Source organism: Pipistrellus kuhlii, unplaced genomic scaffold (assembly GCF_014108245.1).
Source record: "Pipistrellus kuhlii isolate mPipKuh1 unplaced genomic scaffold, mPipKuh1.p scaffold_m20_p_3, whole genome shotgun sequence".
In the NCBI taxonomy this organism is placed as follows: Eukaryota; Metazoa; Chordata; class Mammalia; order Chiroptera; family Vespertilionidae; genus Pipistrellus; species Pipistrellus kuhlii.
This window is the reverse complement of record NW_023425529.1, coordinates 15922556-15942400: the sequence shown is the minus strand read 5'-3', so window position 1 is coordinate 15942400 and position 19845 is coordinate 15922556. Positions and strand designations below refer to the sequence as shown.

Below are 19845 nucleotides of genomic sequence, written 5' to 3'. Positions count from 1 at the left end.
GGCCAGTGGCACCTTTTCTGGGTTTGAGAAACACCTGTGTGGAGAAAGGGTGGAGGTGGATGATATCTTGTAGCACATAGTGCTATGGATAAGGGCCACAGTGTCTGGAGCTAACGTTTTCTCCTGCATATCCTGTAGAAGAGAAGAAAGAAGAAGAAGAGAAAAAAGAGGTGATGCTTCAGAATGGAGAGACTCCCAAGGATCTGATTGATGAGAAGCAAAAAAAAAACATTAAACAGCGTTTCATGTTCAACATTGCAGATGGTGGTTTTACTGGTAAGAAAATGAGGGACCCTCTGAGGTTACAAGGATCTGACGTGAAATTATGGTTGTTATTAGAAACCAGGGTACAGTGGTTTAACCTCTAGTAGATGAGGAAAGGTAGGCTGATTGCATTCTCCTCTGGGTTCCATGTTAGGAAGCCACAGGCATAGTATTAAAATGGTATCAGGGGGGATAGGAATAAATAGCATTTTGAATTCTCACAGATGTGTACCTTTCTTTTTCTCCTCAACCTTCCTTAAATTCCTCTTTAGAGTTGCACTCCCTCTGGCAGAATGAAGAGCGTGCAGCCACAGTCACCAAGAAGACTTATGAGATCTGGCATCGACGGCATGACTACTGGTTGCTGGCTGGCATCATAAAGTATCCTTTTCCCGAGTCTGGGTTGTGATTCTTAGTGAAGGTTTCTGAAGGGTCCACAGACTGAGGTTCTTACTTTCCTTGTTTTGTTTTTCCTGAGCAATTTTCCAACAGCCATGGCTATGCCCGGTGGCAGGACATCCAGAATGACCCACGCTATGCCATCCTCAATGAGCCTTTCAAGGGTGAAATGAACCGTGGAAATTTCTTAGAGATCAAGAATAAATTTCTAGCACGAAGGTTTAAGGTGAGCAGGATGGGGAGGAATATCATATTTAAATGGCAGCCCTTTAAGTACAGAAGGGACTGCAAAGGAGGGAATCTGTTCATTCAACCGTACTATTGTGTTCTGTGAGCTGAACTACTTCTTCCTTTTTTTTTTTTAGTGGAACTTTACTGTTTCTTTTCTTTTCTTTTCTTTTCTTTAATATATTTTATTGATTTTTTTTTTACAGAGAGGAAGAGAGGGGGATAGAGAGTTAGAAACATCAATGAGAGAGAATCATTGATCAGCTGCCTCTAACACCTCCCCCCCCCCCCAACCGGGGATGTGCCCGCAACCAAGGTACATGCCCTTGACCGCAATCGAACCTGGGACCTTTCAGTCCGCAGGCCGACGCTCTATCAACTGAGCCAAACCAGTTTCGGCTGTGCGCTGAACTTCTGTATTCTGTGAAAGGCTTTGTTTCTAAGTATCTTCAGTGTTAAAGATTAAGACATATAGACTTGAAAATTGACCAGCTGTTCAAGGGCTGAAGATGACTGTCTAATGAATGACGCAGACTCTAGTGTCGTGGGTGTGTTGGGGGACACTGTAGGTTGGAGTGTTCAGGAAAGATACAGAGATGGATTGAGTTGGCTCTCTGAGGAGGCAGGGCTGTCAGTGGGCTGGTGGTACTTTATTCTGGGTCTGAGAGTACCTGTGTGGATAAGGGGAGGAGTGGATACTAAAAGAAGATGCAAAGTAGAGAGCTCTATTTTCAGAATCACTAGGGCAGTGTTTCCCAACCTTCTCTCATGATGAGAATCACCTGGTGGAGTTGTTAAAACACAGATTCCTGAATCCCAACTAAGAAGTGCTAAACTAGAATTTTTGGGAACATATAGGTAAAATTGTATACTTAACTAGTGCTCTAAGACAGATTTTATATACAGAGCACTAAGTTAGGTATGCAATTTTACCTATATGTTCTCAAAAATTCTAGTTTAGCATTTCTTAGTTGGGATTCAGGAATCTGTGTTTTAACAACTCCACCAGGTGATTCTCATCATGAGAGAAGGTTGGGAAACACTACACTAGGGCTAAGAAGCCCAGGACTGGAGAAAGTCTTAAGTGGAAATTAGCAAACATATATTGAGAACACCTGTGTGCAGACCATCAAAATGGGAAAATGGATACCATGAAGACAAGACATGTGGCTCTGAACCCAAGTACAATTTGGGGAATAAGAAATGTACACTAATAGCCCCAGCTGATTTGGCTCTGTACGCTCCCAGGTCTGAATCCAGTCAAGGGCACGTTTTTGGGTTTCCGGCTCAATCCCCTGTAGCGGGCATGCAGGAGGCAGCTGATGAATGATTCTCTTCATCGATGTTCTCTTTTCCTCTCCTTCTACAAAAGACATATGTATGTGTGTGTGTAAAAAGAAATGTATACCAATAAAACTTCAAACATTATGTATCAAGCAGTGAGTGGCACAAGGATACAAAGACAAATAAGGCATAGTGCCTGTTCTCAAGGTGCTTTCAGTTTAAAGTAGAGGCAAATATGGGATTAAGTGAATGCCATTCTGGGTATTGGGAGGGAGACTGCTGAATCCATAAGAAAGTTATCCAGCCCTAACCGATTTGGCTCAGTGGATAGAGCGTCGGCCTGTGGACTAAAGGGTCCCAGGTTCGATTTCCATCAAGGGCATGTATCTTGGTTGTGGGCACATCACCAGTGGGGGGTGTGCAGGAGGTAGCTGATCTGTGTTTCTCTCTCATTGATGTTTCTAACTCTATTCTTCTTCCTTCCTGTCTGTAAAAAATTGATGAAATATATTTAAAAAAGAAAAAGTTCTCCAGATGGAATTTGGGGAGTGAGGAGAGTTCACAAATGGCTGCATGGGGAGTTAAGTTTTGATGAATGTAATTGGAGATTGGAATGGATAGAAACAGAAGGCTAAACTGAAACTAAAAGGGATTAAGCCAAGCAAAGACATAGAGGCAGCAGAGCTTAGGGTGCTTGGAAGCAAGTTGGTCCAGTTGGGTTATAGAAAACATTTGTGGGAGGTTGTAGAGAGAGGTAAGGGCTAGAGGTCAGTAGGTAGGTTTTTGGCACTGGATAAGAAGAGTATGGACTTTACCCTATAGTTAATGGGTAGCCATTAAAGTTTTGTGAAGAGTTTTGATATGACTAAGGGAAAGGGGAATAATATTCATGAAATTATAGAACTACTAGAGGCCTGATACACGGAATTTGTGCAAGGGCAAAGGGCTCGCCCTCACAGCCCATTTGTTCTGGAAGATCGTTCAGCCATCTGGACTAATTAGCATATTAGCTCTTTATTATATAGGATCATATTGTGAGGTAGTTAGGGCTGATCTATGATGCTGGCTGTGGAAAATGAAAAGGATATGGTAAAGGAAATAAAAGAATTTATGGGATTTACTGATTTATTGTAGGGATCAGTAAACCTTTTCTATTAAAAGGCCAGAAAGTAACTATTTTGGGCTTTTGTGAATATATGATCTTTGTTGCAAATACTCAACTTTGTGGTAGCATGAAAGCAGCCATGGGTGATAAGTATGAATGCGTTCCAATAAAACTTTGTCAACACTCAGATTTGAACTTCATATAATTTTTAAGAAACGTCACAAACTATTTTCACTTTCCAGCTATTTATAAACTGTAAAATAAAAATTCTTAGCTCATATAAAAATAGGCAACAGACCAAATTTGGCCTCCAGGCCATAGTTTGCTGACCTGTCACTTACTGGATTTGAGATACGAAGGAATAAGCCTTCAAAAATAACTGAAGCTTTGAGCCTGAGTTACTGAGAAAATTAAATTATCATTGGCAGATCAGGAAAGTGAGGAGGAGAGGGAACAGTTTGTAGAAAAGAGGAAGTTCAGTTTTAGGCAAGTCAATTGGTGTTTCTCACAAGAAATTATTTCTCACCAGCAAATAACCCTCCCACTACCTGTGCCACCATAAACAAGTGGGATCAAAGAGTGACCATCATACATGAGTGCAATCAGAACAATCTGTGCTTGACCTGTAGGTTTGAAAAGTCATTTGCATATAGATTCTGGCTGACCTAGGAGAGGAAGAGATCTCTTGGAAAAAAGGATCTCTTGGGAGAATACTTTAAAAGAACAGCAGCAAGTTAAGAGCTGATCCTAGACAAAGCTAGTTTGGGGCAGGAAGAGGGAGTTGGTGAAGGAGACGGGTATATGGATTGAAAGTGGATGCTTGCCAAATCTTATGGAAGAAACAACAGCCTATTATCCTCATGCTGTCCTTTTTCCTGACCCCTAATGCATTCTTCCTACCAGTGGATGTGTGAGTCTCATAACTTCTGAATCAATATTCTGTCTTGTAATATAGTTCAAAGACCCTTTTACACAGCTCCATCAGGTGACAGCTACAAGAGTATGTTGCAGTATGATTTTTGGTATTTGGAAGCAACCTGGCTGTTTGAAATTGGGAGTGTGGATAGATAAAATATGGATTCACATCATGGAGCACTAAGCAACAGCTAGAAGCAACAAAATACATAACAACATAAATGGATACTTTAAGAAGATAAAGTAGTGGGGAAAGGAAGAAAAGCATTTTATATATGTAGAACATTCTGTAAATTAGAAATGTGCACAAACTTCAAGAACACCCACCAAAAGACACACAGTAAGTATATTAGAAGGGTTACCTATTGGTGAAGCGAGGAATGGAAGTGAGATATGAGACACAGTAAGCAAAAAATTTTTTTGAGAATTTTTTTTAAGAGAAAGGGAGAGGGAGAGAGAGAGCAAGACATTGATTAGCTGCCTCCTGCATGCCCCCTATGGGGAATCAAGCCTGCAACCTGGATATGTACCCTGACTGGGATTCAAACTCACAACCTTTTGGTGCACAGGACAACGCCCACACAACTGAGCCAGGGCCAAACATTTTAAAGAGTAAAACAACTGAAATGATACGATGTAGATATATCCATGGGATGGACTACCATGCAAGCCATTAAGAATCTGTCTTAAAAAAAAAAAAAAAAATCTTTTATTAAGTGCAGCAAAGAACAAAGGAAGATGCTTACTATGTAACTTTCAGTGAAACATAGATATGTACATATAGTTTCAATTACGTAAAAAATACCTATGGGAAGAAAAATCTCAGAATGCTAACAGTATCTCTAGGAGGTAAGATTGTTTGTGATTCTAATTTTTTATGCATTCTGAGAGAAGACCCATCAGAAATAAGCAGTAGCCCTAGCCGGTTTGGATGAGTGGTTAGAGCGTTGGCCCATGGACTGAAGGGCTGTGGGTTTGATTCCTGGCGTTGGTCAGGGTACGTGCAGGAAACAACCAATTGATGTGTCTCTCTCACATTGATGTTTCCTTCTCTCTGTCTCTCCCCTTTCTACTCTCAAAATCGATGGAAAAATAATCTTGGGTGAGAATTGACCAGAACAAAAGAAACAAGCAAAGTGAGTATCATTCTAAATCCCATCTCCTCTATCCCTTGTCCAGCTTCTAGAACAAGCCCTGGTCATTGAGGAACAGCTTCGGCGGGCAGCTTACCTGAACATGTCAGAGGACCCTTCTCACCCTTCTATGGCTCTCAATACCCGCTTTGCCGAGGTGGAGTGTTTGGCAGAGAGTCATCAACACCTTTCCAAGGAGTCGATGGCAGGAAACAAGCCTGCCAACGCGGTCCTGCACAAAGGTAGCCAGTGACCCCTCTGCCTCCTGCTGACTCAGAGTCCTTCCTCCTCCGCCTCTCCCAACACACATTTCTTGTTTCCAAAGCCTTTTTCAGGGTCCTTTTGTCTGCGTGCTTAAGATGTTCTGGGGATCTGTGCCTTCCTCCTTGGGAAACTATTATCTTAGAGGCAATTAAGGATAGTAGTTTTTTTTTGTTTGTTTTTTTTTGGCGTCTTTTAATATATTAGGTTCTTGGAGGTGGGAAGCAAAGTAGAATAATATAGTGTCATCTGGGATACTTTAGCGGTAACTTAAGGTGGTTTAAGATCCCGACAAATCTAGACCCCTTTCTAATTAAAGTTAAAACATTGTGAGGGAGGTGGAGGGTGAAATGAGGAAAAGAAGGCATAAATAAAGGAAAAGGAGACAGCTCCAAAAGGTGGAGACGAAAGATAGTGAGAAAAGGAAACAACAGGAAGTCAAGAAGTAGAGGAAGTAGAGACAAGAGGGAGCAAATGACAGTGAGGGTTAGATGACTTTAAAAGGCATAGATACCAAATAACCACGGATGTGAAGCACAGCACAGGGGAATATTGTCAATACTGTAATGACAGTGTATGGTGTCAGATGGCACTAGACTATTATCAGGAGTATCACTTTTTTTTTTTTAAGTAGCTCTCAGATCTTTTTTATTATTTTTTAATATATTTTATTGATTTTTTATGGAGAGGAAGGGAGAGAGATAGAGAGCTAGAAACGCCAATGAGAAAGAAACATCGACCAGCTGCCTCTTGCACACCCCCTACCGGGGATGTGCCCGCAACCAATGTACATGCCCTTGACCGGAATTGAACCTGGGACCCCTCAGTCCGCAGAACGACACTCTACCGCTGAGCCAAACCGGTTTCAGCAAGGGGGTATCACTTTTAAAAGTACATTATCATCAAGCCACAATGCTGTATACCTGAGAATAACATAAAATAATAGAATGTCAACTGTAATTAAAAATAAAAATCTTAAAAAGGCCAGGTCGGGAGACTCTAATAAAGGACAACACTCCGCATCAATCACTTGGTCATTGAGAAGCCATGGGCAGGGCACAGGTCCACTGTAGTCTTCACCGCAACTCACCACCATTTTTTCTCCCCATGCAGTTCTGAAACAGCTAGAAGAACTGCTGAGTGACATGAAAGCTGATGTGACTCGACTCCCAGCTACTATTGCCCGAATTCCCCCAGTTGCTGTGAGGCTACAGATGTCAGAGCGAAACATTCTCAGCCGCCTGGCAAACCGAGCGCCTGAACCTACTCCGCAGCAGGTATGACCATTTTCTTTCTTTTTTTTAAAATATATTTTTACTGATTTCAGAGAGTAAAGGAGAGGGTGAGAGAGAGATAGATACACCAATGATGAGAATCATTGATTGGCTGCCTCCTGCACGCCCCACACTGGGGACCAAACCCGCAAGCCACGTATGTGCCCTTGGCTGGAATCGAACCTGGGACCCTTCAGTCTACAAGCTGACACTCTATCCACTGAGCTAAATCAGCCAGGGCTGGACTATTTTCTCATGGTCCCTGTGCCAGCAGAGCCATTTGGAACTTGTAACTTTCACTCTCTGTCCCTCACCGGGCAGGTGGGGGCTTCCTACCAGGAAGTTCTCTTGGGACCTGGTGAATACCTTGGTTTGGAATTCTTACGTCCATGTCTCTCTTTTGCTATAGGTAGCCCAGCAGCAGTGAAGATCCAGACTGACGATAACCACCTTCACCTTCCTCACTTTCCCTTGCCCAGCTTCTTCCTTGGGGGCCTGAAAGACCCTCTTCTTCCTTCTGCCCATCTTCCATGTTGAAAGGAATGGCCCCAGTCTGCTGGGGGAGGGGAGGGAGTGAGGGCAGTGGTGCCCTTCCTGCTGGAGAGAATGCAGCAGTAGCGCCGGCGCCATCTGCAGGAAGCTGGCGGGCTGGCTGGCCTTCTTCTGGGCCCTGGCTTTCCCCACTGTAACGTCTGTTACACACAAACTGTTGTGGGTTCCTGCCAGGCTTGAAGAAAATGATCTGAATTTCTTCGTTCTTTTGGTTTTATCTTGATTTATTTTGTGTTTTCTTTTCTCCTTTTTTGGGGTATTTGGAGTGGGCTGGGCCCCTGGGTGAGACACAGCTACCTCTGTTGGCATCTTTTTAATACCAGGAACCCAGCGGCTCCAGCCACGGCTAGAATGAAATAAAGTTTGGAAAAAGAAGAAAAAAAAGGAAAAGAACCAAAAGCATAAAAACCACAGCAAAATTTCTTGATGAAAATTGAAAATAAAAGTTTCCTTGTATTTTAGTGCTCTGGTTGAGTGTGGGTTGTAGGAGCAGGTGGATGCATGTGTATGACCGGAGCCCTGGGAAATATGTAATTGGAAACTAAAGGTTTCCATGAGTTCTGATAGTTGACAAAAGCACTCCTGTCGTTTTTATGTAATTGGAAACTAAAGGTTTCCATGAGTTCTGATAGTTGACAAAAGCACTCCTGTCGTGTGCATGTGCCCTGTGCTCCAGACCAAGGGAGACGCCTCATTCTCCCCTGGAAAAGAGGGGCTCCCAACTGCCTGAGCGCATACCCTGTCCTACCTGCCATTTCATGGCTGTGTGACCGAGGTAACTTTTCTGGGCTTAGGTTTCCCGTGTATAAAATAATCTTCAGAAAGTTGGGAAGGTAAATCCAGTAACAATGCTTGGGGCAGTGTTTAACAGCTGCTGAACACTATCTTAGTGTAAGTGGGAAGGCTGAAACAGTTTTTCCTTGCTCACTTGTATGAAGTCAAGATGCAATATGTCCCCCTGAGCCCCAGATGTGAAGCTAAGGTGACCAGATGTCCCGCTTTTGGCGGGACAGTCCCAATTTTTAACAATTTGTCCCGCCGCATTTTAAAAATCCCAATTTTTGGAAGGAATGCACGACAAGCTAGGGAGCAACAGGAGAATGGGAAGGGAATATACAGTTTTCGGCGGCCATGTGGCTATTTAGCCAGGATATGAGTTTTATATTTTTGTTAATTTTATAATGTTAAACTTTAATAATAACAAATAATTGTTGAGAACTGCTTATCAAAGTTCGCAATGTTGTTAAGTTGTTAGAATTCGACCACCATTGTTTGGACTTAATGAACAATGGCATTTTTTGGGATTGGCAATGATGAAAACATTTTGTAACTCTCACGATACACGTACTGGTGCCAGTAAGCTAGTTAAACAAGTGATGTCATAAATTAGCTATCCAGATAATTTAGGTATTTCATAAATACATAAATTTTCTTGAATTTAGCAGACAGTACTCGTATTATTAGTGGCAGCAAAAAGTCTAGCTCCCGCCTTGAAAATGACGTGACTTATGTTACGACAGATTCAGAGGAAAAATACCAGTTAGTATTGTTATTTAGAAAGAAATATAGGATTAAAATTAAAGTAATTTTTAAAATATAGTTACTTTATAACTAATTTATAAACTAACAATGTTCATGTAATTATGTACCGTTTCCCCAAAAATAAGACAGTGTATTATATTTTTGCTCCCAAAGAAGGATGTCTTATTTTCCCATGAAGAATACGGTACACATTTATTGTTAAATGAAAATAAAGGAAATTTATTACCTGTATATGGTACGGTAGTACGGTAGTTGTCAACACAAACCAGACAAACTGTGAATCCTACAGTATCAAGAATTTACTCATTTATTCAATGACAATCATGTCATCTTCTGGAACATCATTATAACAATCCAATTCCTGAATTTCCTGGTGAATTTCTTGTGACTCCATTTCAGAATCAGTGGACCAAATCATGTTTAGCCTGGGGGGGGGCTATTTTCGGGGGGATGCCTTATATTTCACTCAGAAGGAAACCTATAAGTAGATCTTATTTTCGGAGGATGTCTTATTTTTGGGGAAACATAGTACCTACTTACTGTTTTTAAGCAATATGTATATAATAATTTATAATATATAATATAGACCAAATTTTTAATCAAGAACACCCCCTCCCCCTCGTCAATGGTGTCCCGCTTTACCAATGTTAAAATCTGTCACCTTAAGCTAAGCAGAGTAACTACCTAATGGGGTGAACAGGGGTCCGTGGGATAAAGGAAGAGGGTTCATAATTATGGGTTGGGAGAAGGCCAGGGGCCTGGGATTCTATGATCTTCGGGGTACGGGGGAGGTGCCAGGAGGAGGGTCCGGCTATTTCGCATTGGTTTGGGTGATGGGGAGGCCTGCAGGCATCAATTTTCCCAACTGAAACATGCACTGAGGCAAAACGCCAAGGCCCCAAGGCCGGCAGGGGAGGGCGCGGAAGCTGCGAACGGCTCCGCCTCCACTGCCTTCCCTCTGGGAGTCAGTAGAGTGGTCCGCTCCCGAATTTTCCCCGGCAGCGCTCGAACCGCCTGGCGCGCGTTTCCAGGGCGCCCGTGCCTTCCGGGTTCTGCGGCGACCGGAAGGGGCGGGGCCACCCGGCGTGCGCGCTTCGTGCGTCGGCGTAAAACTTCCTGGGAGAGTGGCGTCAGAACGGTAGCCTCCGACTGCACGTGGGCAGCTGTCCCTGTTGCTGAAGGCGCGTCTCGGGCCTGGACCCGCTTTCAGGTGAGCCGAGGCTTCGGAGGATTCTGGAGGAAGTCGGGGGAGGGAGCGCTGACCTGGGCTGGGTCGCGAGGACAGGGACGCTGTGCAAATGGCGTGGAGTCCGGGTCTCGTCGTGGAAGGAGTTTGGTCTGAATCGAGGTTTTGGTGGAGATGATGCCCTTTCCCACTCTAATACGCCGAGTCTGCGGTCTGCCTTTCCCTTTCCAACACGGGCGACTCCCATCTTTCTTTTCCCCAGTGTCATGGGGCGCAAATTGGACCCTACCAAGAAGGAGAAGCGCGGGCCCGGCCGAAAGGCCCGGAAACAGAAGGGCGCCGAGACCGAGCTCGCCAGGTTCTTGCCTGCAGGTGAGGGAGGGTCAAGCATGCCTTCTGATTCTCCAGCTTGTGCGCCGCTTTTTCCACATACATGCATAACCTTCATTTTATTTAGTCTCTCCGCTTCCTGTTGAAGTGGAATCTTCTAGGAATAAGTATGAATGAAACCCCCCTCATCAGCGTTTAGAGCTTAGGGAAGAAGCGACAGGGACACAAGTACTCATAACAAGGAGAGGTTTAACTCGGAAGGAGTCCAAATGAAGGTGTCCTCACGCAGTGAGAGAACTTCGATTTAAGCACATGGGTTTTGAATATATTTTTTAAATATATTTGTTATTGATTTCAGAGAGGAAAGGAGAGGGAGTTAGAAGCATCAGTGATGAGAGAGAATCTTTGATTAGCTGCCTCCTCCTGGTTTATGGGTCAACACTCAAGCATTGAGCCACTGGCTGGGCTGGGTGACATTCTAGCAAATTAAAGTTGGGAAAGGGACAGGCCAGTTCCTGTGAAGTGCATTGTGGAGAGGATGGAGATGGGAGCACACAAATCTGGTGTGATTTGTGTGAGCAGTCCGCTTCTTGGAAGACTGGTAGGAGAGACAGGTAGTTCGCATTGCACGTTGGAGACAAGCTGCAGTTCATTGAGCTGAGCATTGTACTGAGCCCTTTGGACACGTTGCTTCATTCTCTTAGTGCCCTGTGAGAAAGGCACTGTTGAAGTGGATTGTTGAGAGGTTACTTGCATACAGTTACTAAATGAAGGGTTGAGATTTAAACCTTTTATTTCTTGGAAAATGTATGAAAAACAGCAGTTGTAAAGGTAAAATCTACAGTGGTTGGTAACCAGCTAAATTGAGAGTGAAAGAGCAGAAGATAACTCTAGCTTTTAAATCTATGTTATCAGAACGGTGATGATGCTCTTTATTGAAATCAAAAGTCTTGGATTTGGTTGCTGAACAATGAGATGGAGGTCATCTCCTTTATATTTCTTATCCAGTGAATTAGAATTGTCTCTCTTTCATTAACTCTCTCCCCACTTCTTTCCTCTGTCCTTCCTGTTTTTTATTTTCCCTGTAACTTTCTGTTCTTTCTCTTTCTCTCTCCTACAGCTGGTGACGAAAATTCCAAAAGGCTGTCTAGCCGTGCTCGAAAGAGGTGAGTGTGGATGACCAGACTTACGTAGATTAAATTGAAACTGTTCATCTTCAGCCACATGATCCCATGTGATGATGCTGATGAAAAGGGTGTTTGGGGACTGCTGTCACACTTCCTTGTGATGGAAAATGCCAGAACCTGCAGGTGCATTCCATTTCCTCTGTCCTTACATATTTTCAGGGCAGCCAAGAGGAGGTTGGGCTCTGCTGAAACTCCTGAAGTGAATAAGCGCCCTGGGGTCAAACCATTGCCTGGAAAGCTACTAAAAGGTCAGTGAAAATAGCTGGGTGTTACATGAAGAGTCCTATGGGCCTGAGAAGAGAGGGGCTCGCTGATCATTTTTGGAGTGAAAGCAGTCAGAGGATATTCTTGGGGGTAGAAAGTACAGGCTCCATCAGAGTGTGGCTACTATTAGTTTAGGTTTCTTCAAACCCTTAGGGATCTCTGCAGGAGCTCTCCAGACACCTGGGAAGAAGGGAGCCCAGCCCTTATTTAACAATGCTAAGGGCAAGAAGCGCCCAGCACCAGCCCATAGCAGTGATGAGGAAGAGGAGGAGGAAGACTCTGAAGAGGATGGTGTGGTACGCCAGGGGGACCTCTGGGGCTCTGAGGACAGTGATGCTGATATGAGAGATGACTATGGGACAGACTCCAACTCAGAGGACGAAGATGAGGAGGAGGTGAGTTTATTTCTCTAGATCACATGTGTCAAACACAAGGCCCGCGGGCCAAATCCGTCCTGCCAGGCCTTGCAATGTGGCCCGCACCGCGCTGTCATCACTGCACTCCGCTGCGTTTCCATCACAATGACAGTTTATGACTGTTCAGTAAACCATTCGGCCCACGATTTAGGCTGGATTTTAGATTTTGGCCCCTTCTCTGATTGAGTTCGACACCCCTACTCTAGATGTTCAGGAAGCAATCCTTGCATTTTAGTCTTTCCAGGTTCTTGAGACAAGGATAACCATGAGAAGAAAAAAAGGATTTTAGGTTGTTTTTTTTTTTTAACACTTTTCCTAGCACCTTACATCATTCCAGGGCATATGCATGTTTAAATGAGCTATTTGATGGAGCATTTTAAATTATGAGAATGCTCAGTGCTAATGAGGATGTGGTAAGGTGGACACTTGGTACCCTACTGATGGAAATAGAAATGTACACATTAAAAAAAAGTTCATTTTAATACATTGATTTTGATTTCAGAGAGGAAAGGATAGGGAGAGAGAGAAACATTGGTGATGAGAATCATTGGTCGGTTGCCTCTTGCACAACCTGTTGGGGATTGAGTCTGCAACCTGGACATGTGCCCTTGACTGGAAGCGAACCCTTCAGCCCACAAGCCGACAGTCTATCCACTGAGCCAAACCAGCTAGGACCTGCACACATTTTTTATAAAGCATTTGCTGAGAACCTTAGGAACTTTTTTTAATTTAAAATATTTTTTTATTGGTTTTGAGAGAGAGAGATGTGAGAGTGAAACATCAGTTGGCTGCTTCATGCCCCCCCCCATGCCTGAGATCGAACTCACAACCCTGGACACATGCTCTGACCAGGAATCGAACTGGCAACCTTTCCGTGCAAGGGATAATACCCAACCAGCTGAGCTACACCAGCCAGAGCTAGAAACTTTCCTAGTAATTCCATTTGGGAAATGATCCAAAATGTGGACAGATTTATTTACTGAGGTGTAAGAAGTTATTTATTCCACAATTAGTATATGGATGTGTTACTAGAGAATTTTAATATAAAGAGTTATATAGAATTCTTAAAAAGGCCCTGAAAATCAATTTAAAAAGAAAAGACAAGTTCCAATTTGCACCCCTTACCCACAAACCCCCATCTCTCTATAGAGCTCCTATTAGGAGATTTTGAGGTACCGCATGGACTCTAATGCGAAAAACTGGAAAATTTCAAACTACCCAATAGACATATGCTAAATTAACAGTTGGCCATTATGTTTGAATATGCCTATTTATCTGTGAGTGAGAAAAGGCAAGAAACAAATTTGGAAACGTATCATGATTTTAACGTAGGAAAAGTAGAATAGGGGGCATTTGAGATCTTGCTTCCCAGCAATTGTCAATTTGGGCTCAATTAAACTTACTAAACTCTTAAAAAAAAATAAGTGTGGAAGAAAATATGGCAGAAAAGATGCCTAAGGACAGTTTTTGTCCTCCTTGTACACATATGGGTGTGTATTCATGTTTTAAACTTCTTAATGCAAAGGGAAATGCAGAAGTAGATAGAACAGTATAAGGAACCCTTCGAATCCATCATTTAGTTTCAACAGCTGTCAGTATTGTGCCAATTTAAATTCACTTCTTCAGGGTATTCCTTACCTTCTGAGAGCAAGTGTTACATTTGTATTTAGGGAAAAAAAAAAATACAGAGATAAAAGTGCCAGTGGGTTGGTGGGAGGGCAAGCTCTGCCTCACCAGCCTCTCGTCTTTTTTAGTTGCTGCCCATTGAAAGGGCTGCTCGGAAGCAGAAGGCCCAGGAAGCTTTTGCTGGGTGAGTTTTGAAAACTTTTTAGAACGGAGAATAGTTAGCGGCTGGGATGAAGGAAAGGTGAGGAAGGAAGAGGTGTCTGTTTTGATCTGTGAATCACTTTGTTCCTGGACCTGTTTCTAGGGGAGAGTGGAGTGAGGAGGAAACTGATGAAGAGGAGGAAGTGTCCCCTGAGTCAGGGCCCCAAGAGGAAAAAGAGACAGATGGGGGCCTGCAGATCAACCTGGATGAAGAGGAGCCTTTTATGCTGCCCCCTGCTGGGGATGTGGAGCAGGATATCCTTACAGTGAGGGGTGAGGGGTGGGGAAAGGTGCTTGCTGGAGGGGATTTCCAGGCCCTGGGCCATTATGAAAGTTTCTTAACGGACCTACGTGCCCAGGCTCCAGACTTGCAACGAATTCATAAGCGCATCCAAGACATAGTGGGAGTGCTGCGTGATTTTGGGACTCTGCGGGAGGAAGGTCGGTCTCGAGCTGAATATCTGCACCGGCTTCAGCGGGATCTGGCCACTTACTACTCCTATGGAGACTTTCTGCTTGGCAAGCTTATGGACCTCTTCCCTCTGTCTGAGGTACTGAACTGCCAAATGCTCCTGCTTTCCTGTTATCACCTCTCTTCTTACCCCGAGGAAGAGTGGCGCTCAGCTCCCTGTGCGTTTATCTCCCTGACTTGCTCCTTGCCATCTTGCTTTACCAGCTGGTGGAGTTCTTAGAAGCTAATGAGGTGCCTCGGCCCATCACCCTCAGGACCAACACCTTGAAAACCCGGCGCCGAGACCTTGCTCAGGTGAGGGGTGGGTTTTGAGGTCTGCTTGTCTCTGGGAGGTACTGACTTCTGTTAGCCACCCTGACTGGTACCGGTTGTTGGTGTAAACGTAATTCCAGGAGGCAGACCTGTACAGGCCTGGTGTCACACCGGGCCTGTGTTACTGGCTCGGGGCCTAGGACCTTTGTGAAGTGGAAAACTTGTCCCTTTAGCCTCTGCTCCCTGGACAGTTGAGACGTCTGCATAAGGATAAAAGTGCTACCTCAGAAATGGGAGGGACTTGTCTGCCGTTTAGATCATTGAGAAGCTGTTTTAAGCTCATTGTTTCCAAGGGCTCAAGGACCCCAGGTTAAAGAGCCCTGTTTCTAAAGCTCAGTTCCCCGTGTGTCTCATGTTTCCTGTATGAAGATAACCTGATAATTATCTGTAATGTGCTCTGACCAATAGGATTAGGTTTTGGTATGTTATAGGAAATAGCAGGAGCTGCCAGTCTGTTTCAGTCTGTGCCAGTGGGGTGGAGTTCAGACCTTGAATTAAAGCCTCAGGCTAAGGATGGGGTGGGGTGGGATGGGATGTGAGAGGAGAAATTGCTTTCAGCGAGTCTGTGGTGATGGTTTTCTAAGAGATCTAGGAGTTGTACCACAGACTTTCTGATCGGACCAGGTTTTCATATCTCCATCTGTTTTTTGGACATGGTAACCTCTAAGGCTTTAAAAATCTTCATTTTTTTTTTACCTTCAGGCGCTAATCAATCGTGGGGTTAACCTGGATCCCCTGGGCAAGTGGTCAAAGACGGGACTAGTAGTATATGACTCCTCAGTGCCCATTGGTGAGTGTTCCCTGACCAGTAGCCCTCTGCCTCTGCCCTTCTCCCAACATGTCACAAACAGGTCCTCCTCTGCAGGTGCTACTCCCGAGTACCTGGCTGGGCACTACATGCTTCAGGGAGCCTCCAGCATGTTACCTGTCATGGCCTTGGCACCCCAGGAGCATGAGCGGATCCTGGACATGTGTTGTGCCCCTGGAGGAAAGACCAGCTACATAGGTACGAGAATGCAGGCAGGAGTAGGGTCTGTCTGGTTCTCTGCTTTTGAAAGTAGATGGGGTTGGTGACTCGCTGGTTCTTAGGAAGCTGCGCAGACAGCTGGCAGAGTGGTGAGGAGTACAGGCTCTGGCTTCGGCTGAGTTCCAGCCCCGTGGGTGGCACTTAGGACCTTGCTTTTGTAAAATGGGGTGGTAATTGTGTTTGGGTCGGCTATTATATTATGCTCGGGTGATAAGGGTTGATTGAGATATACATATAGAGATACTTGCATAGTAATTAGTTTTAACCATTTTTTTTTTTTATTAATATTAAGCTGTTAACACTTAAAAGAAGTGACTTAGTCTCTGGGCCCAGAGAGATGTTCAGTAACGATGGAAAAACCCATGTTGAGGAGTGTGCTCATCACGGGGTCAGTGCAGCCTGGGGAGACCCGTGCAGTAGGCAGTGGGGAGCAGGGCTGATGGGGTGAGACTTCCCTTGAGGAGCTGAGACTTCACCTATGGGTTCCTAGGCTGGAGGGTGCTAGCGAGTGTGGGGGCAGAGGAGCTGGCTGCTGAGCACTGACTCTCCCTCCCCCAGCCCAGCTGATGAAGAACACAGGTGTGATCCTTGCCAACGATGCCAATGCTGAGCGGCTCAAGAGTGTTGTGGGTAACCTGCACCGCTTGGGAGTCACCAACACCATTATCAGCCACTATGATGGGCGCCAGTTCCCCAAGGTGGGGCTCCTTCTCTGCATCTCTCTGGGTGTCTTCCAGTTCACCTGCCCCCTTCCTGACATGAATATTTAGACTTGCCTCGGAAATAAATGGTGCAGGATAGGTGACTAAAAACGGTGATTAACATCCCTTTTCCTCCAGGTGGTGGGGGGCTTTGACCGGGTACTGCTGGACGCTCCCTGCAGTGGCACTGGGGTCATCTCCAAGGACCCAGCTGTGAAGACCAACAAGGTGAGGAGCTGGGGTGGGGGTGGGAATAGCTGAGAGGCTGGGCCCTGCAGAGCAGGAGTGGGAGGTGGAGGGGCCCCCAGCAGCTCACCTCCCTTCCTGAGACTGCCTTTTGGAATTCTGACACTCTCGGGTCTTCGCCCTGGGGCAGGACGAGAAGGACGTCCTGCGCTGTGCTCACCTTCAGAAGGAGTTGCTCCTGAGTGCTATCGACTCTGTCAATGCCACCTCCAAGACAGGAGGCTACCTCGTCTACTGCACCTGCTCCATCATGGTGAGGCCTCTGCATGGCAGAGCAGGGGGCAGGGCTGGAAGACTTGCCCCTTAGCTCCCTTCAGCTCAGCTCTGCTCTTCCTTCCATTCTGTCTCCCCCACATGTCCAGGTGGAGGAGAACGAGTGGGTGGTAGACTATGCCCTGAAAAAGAGGAATGTGCGGCTGGTGCCCACGGGTCTAGACTTTGGCCAGGAGGGCTTCACCCGCTTTCGAGAAAGACGCTTCCACCCCTCCTTGCGTTCCACCCGCCGCTTCTACCCCCACACCCACAATATGGATGGTTTCTTTATTGCCAAGTTCAAGAAGTTCTCCAATTCTATTCCCCAGACCCAAACAGGTAAGTGATCTCTCTACCCATCATCTCTGCCTTTCAGGACTCATTATCGTGTGACTGTGGGGAAGGGAGGATTTCTGCCATCCTTAGCATAGCCTGAGCCTGCTTGGATAAGAGACCCCGTTCATCCAGCTAGGCTTGTCCTGAGCTGGGACCCCATCGGAATGTGTTAAAGTGCTCCTGTGGATGCCGGCCTGCTCCTTTACCTACCTAGTGGCTGCACTTGCTCATCACTAAATACGTTCCCAATGCGGGTTGTGGTTTCTCTTCCTTCTTGGCCCAGGGTCACCTTACTGGTAATGGACCTCTCCTGGTCCAGCACTGTCAGCACTGGGTTGGCAGTAAAACTCCTCAGAACTGTCCGTTCTCTGAGCCCATCACAATAATTACAGATTGTTTTCTCGGCCATCTTGAGGAGTCTGTCCTGGATCTCCAGGGGAAGTGTGGGGTGTGCTGAGCTCTGTATGCTGGGATATAACCCGGGTTTAGTTGGCAGAGGGAGAAGTGAGCGGCTCTGGATATAAACTGCATGGTTTATTGAGTTGGGTTTTTTCTTTATTAGTAATGCCTCTTACAAAGTCACATCTGAATGTTAACAAAAACCTTAGTTAAAATTTGTTTTAACTTTAAAAGTACATATTTAATATGTCAGTACTCATTTATGTCTTAATAGCTTTTTTCTAGCTGTGTGTTAGAATTTCTTGCTATCTGCTGTCCTCAGGGGCACAGCTTCCTTCCTCTAAAACTTTTTGACCTAAAGATGGGTAGTGAACCCTTCTCTTTATTTATTTATTTATTTATTTTTAAATATTTTATTGATTTTTTTACAGAGAGGAAGAGAGAGGGATAGAGAGTTAGAAACATCGATGAGAAAGAATCATCGATCAGCTGCCTCTAGCACACCCCCTACTGGGGATGTGCCCGCAAACCAAGGTACATGCCCTTGACTGGAATCGAACCCGGGATCTTTCAGTCCCCAAGCCGACACTCTTATCCGTTGAGCCAAACCGGTTTTGGCTGAACCCTTCTCTTTAATGCAGACTTCAAATAGGACTTAAGGGAAGCCAGGTAGTCTACTCTAAGGCACTCTTTGTTATGTCAAACGCTTGGCCAAGAAACAGTACCCAGGCAGTTTCCTTATTTTAATGCCTCTATTTGTCTCCACCACTAACGATTAAGACCGAGTGATGAGGTCCTTTTTCTCACATAACCTGTTTAATTTTAGACCCAGGAAATTCTGCAACATCCACCCCTACAAACCCAGATGTACCTGAGCCGAAAGGTCAGGTGACCCCCAAGCCTGAGAGCAGCAGCAAGCCTGCCAAGAAGGCCAAAGGGGCTGAGAAAGCAGAGCGGCAGTTGCAGAAACGGCAACATCCCAAGAAGACCTCCTTCCGGAAGCAGAATGGTGTCCCCAAAGGGGCAGACTCTGAATTGTCCACTGGACCTTCTGTCCCAAAGGTCCAAGCCTCCTCCAAGCTCCAGGGTAACGGGCAGCCAGCTGAAAAGGCCGTAGTGATCGGAAAACCCAAGGTGACTGGGAAACTAAAGCAACAGGCCCCTAAACTGCAGTCTTCCAAGAAAGTTGCCTTCCGAAGGCAGAATGCTTCTCCCAAGGGCATGGAGACAGAGCTGCCCTCTGGGCTGAACCTTCCCAAGACTCTGGCCACTTGGAAGCCTGAGAACTGTGTTCAGCCCCAAGGGGCTGAGAAAGCAAAGCAGCAGGTACCGCAAAAGCCTTCCAAGAAAGCTGCCTTCCAGAAACAGAATGGCACCCCCAAGGAACCCCAGACTCCTACCTTGTCCTCCCTTAGTGCCAGCCGGCCCCCACCAGCAAAGAGGAGAAAATCTCAGCCACTGCTGTCTTAGATGGATGAGTGAAACTAGACTGGGGGTGCTCCTTGGTGTTGTCTCTGGGTTGGAACTCTTACCTCTGTGAGGATGGCTTTCCCACTGTGCATATGAAATTTAATATACATTTTACAATCTCTGGTCGCTGTGTTTTTTGAGGGGGCCGAGTACCAGCATTGCCCCTTTAAGGGAAGAAGTGGGAGGGTGGGATGGATCCTCTTAAGAGGGGACAGTGGTATACAGAGGAATCAGGTCAGTTTTAGGCTCTTGGGACCCCTGGGACTCCAGGGACCCCGGAAATGAGAGGCCAGGAGTTGGAGGTAGGGTGTTTGGGGGGAGGAGGGAAATAGGGGTGTGGGGAGATGGGCTTCCTGCTACCAGGACCCATGGCGGACTGGAGGGTTGGGCCTTTTGGCCACCCTGGCTGGGATCGGCACAGACTGGGGTCTGGTGCTCAAGAGAAGCGCTGGCTTGTGGTCTG

General features: G+C 45.5%; 2 protein-coding genes across 14 annotated transcripts in view; both read left to right on the top strand.

The window, feature by feature from the left end:
- The window catches only part of CHD4 (chromodomain helicase DNA binding protein 4), a 31787-nt gene extending 23911 nt beyond the window's left edge, over nt 1-7876 (top strand). For 7 of the 12 annotated variants that reach the window (XM_036455452.2, XM_036455454.2, XM_045587681.1 and 4 more), the window contains 6 exons: nt 139-276; nt 537-645; nt 757-889; nt 5375-5573; nt 6703-6866; nt 7273-7876. In XM_036455452.2, coding sequence (XP_036311345.1) covers nt 139-276; nt 537-645; nt 757-889; nt 5375-5573; nt 6703-6866; nt 7273-7290 — 761 coding nt within the window. In that variant the 3' untranslated portion in view covers nt 7291-7876. The remainder of the gene's footprint in view (nt 1-138; nt 277-536; nt 646-756; nt 890-5374; nt 5574-6702; nt 6867-7272) is intronic. The other 5 variants (XM_036455448.2, XM_036455453.2, XM_036455450.2 and 2 more) reach the window with 1 other exon arrangement.
- A 2138-nt stretch (nt 7877-10014) lies between these two features.
- On the top strand, nt 10015-19503 carry NOP2 (NOP2 nucleolar protein). Of its 2 annotated transcripts, XM_036455468.2 has the most exons (16): nt 10015-10167; nt 10406-10515; nt 11594-11639; nt 11820-11908; nt 12078-12319; nt 14095-14150; nt 14271-14422; nt 14519-14718; nt 14844-14933; nt 15654-15741; nt 15817-15957; nt 16537-16676; nt 16818-16907; nt 17056-17178; nt 17288-17516; nt 18739-19503. In XM_036455468.2, exons 2-16 carry the CDS (start codon nt 10410-10412, stop codon nt 19380-19382), a joined length of 2436 nt encoding a protein of 811 aa, XP_036311361.1. In that variant the 5' UTR covers nt 10015-10167; nt 10406-10409; the 3' UTR covers nt 19383-19503. The 2 variants fall into 2 exon arrangements, with proteins under 2 accessions (XP_036311361.1, XP_036311360.1); XM_036455467.2 differs by having other exon boundaries at nt 15654-15957.
- The last annotated feature ends 342 nt before the right edge of the window (nt 19504-19845 follow it).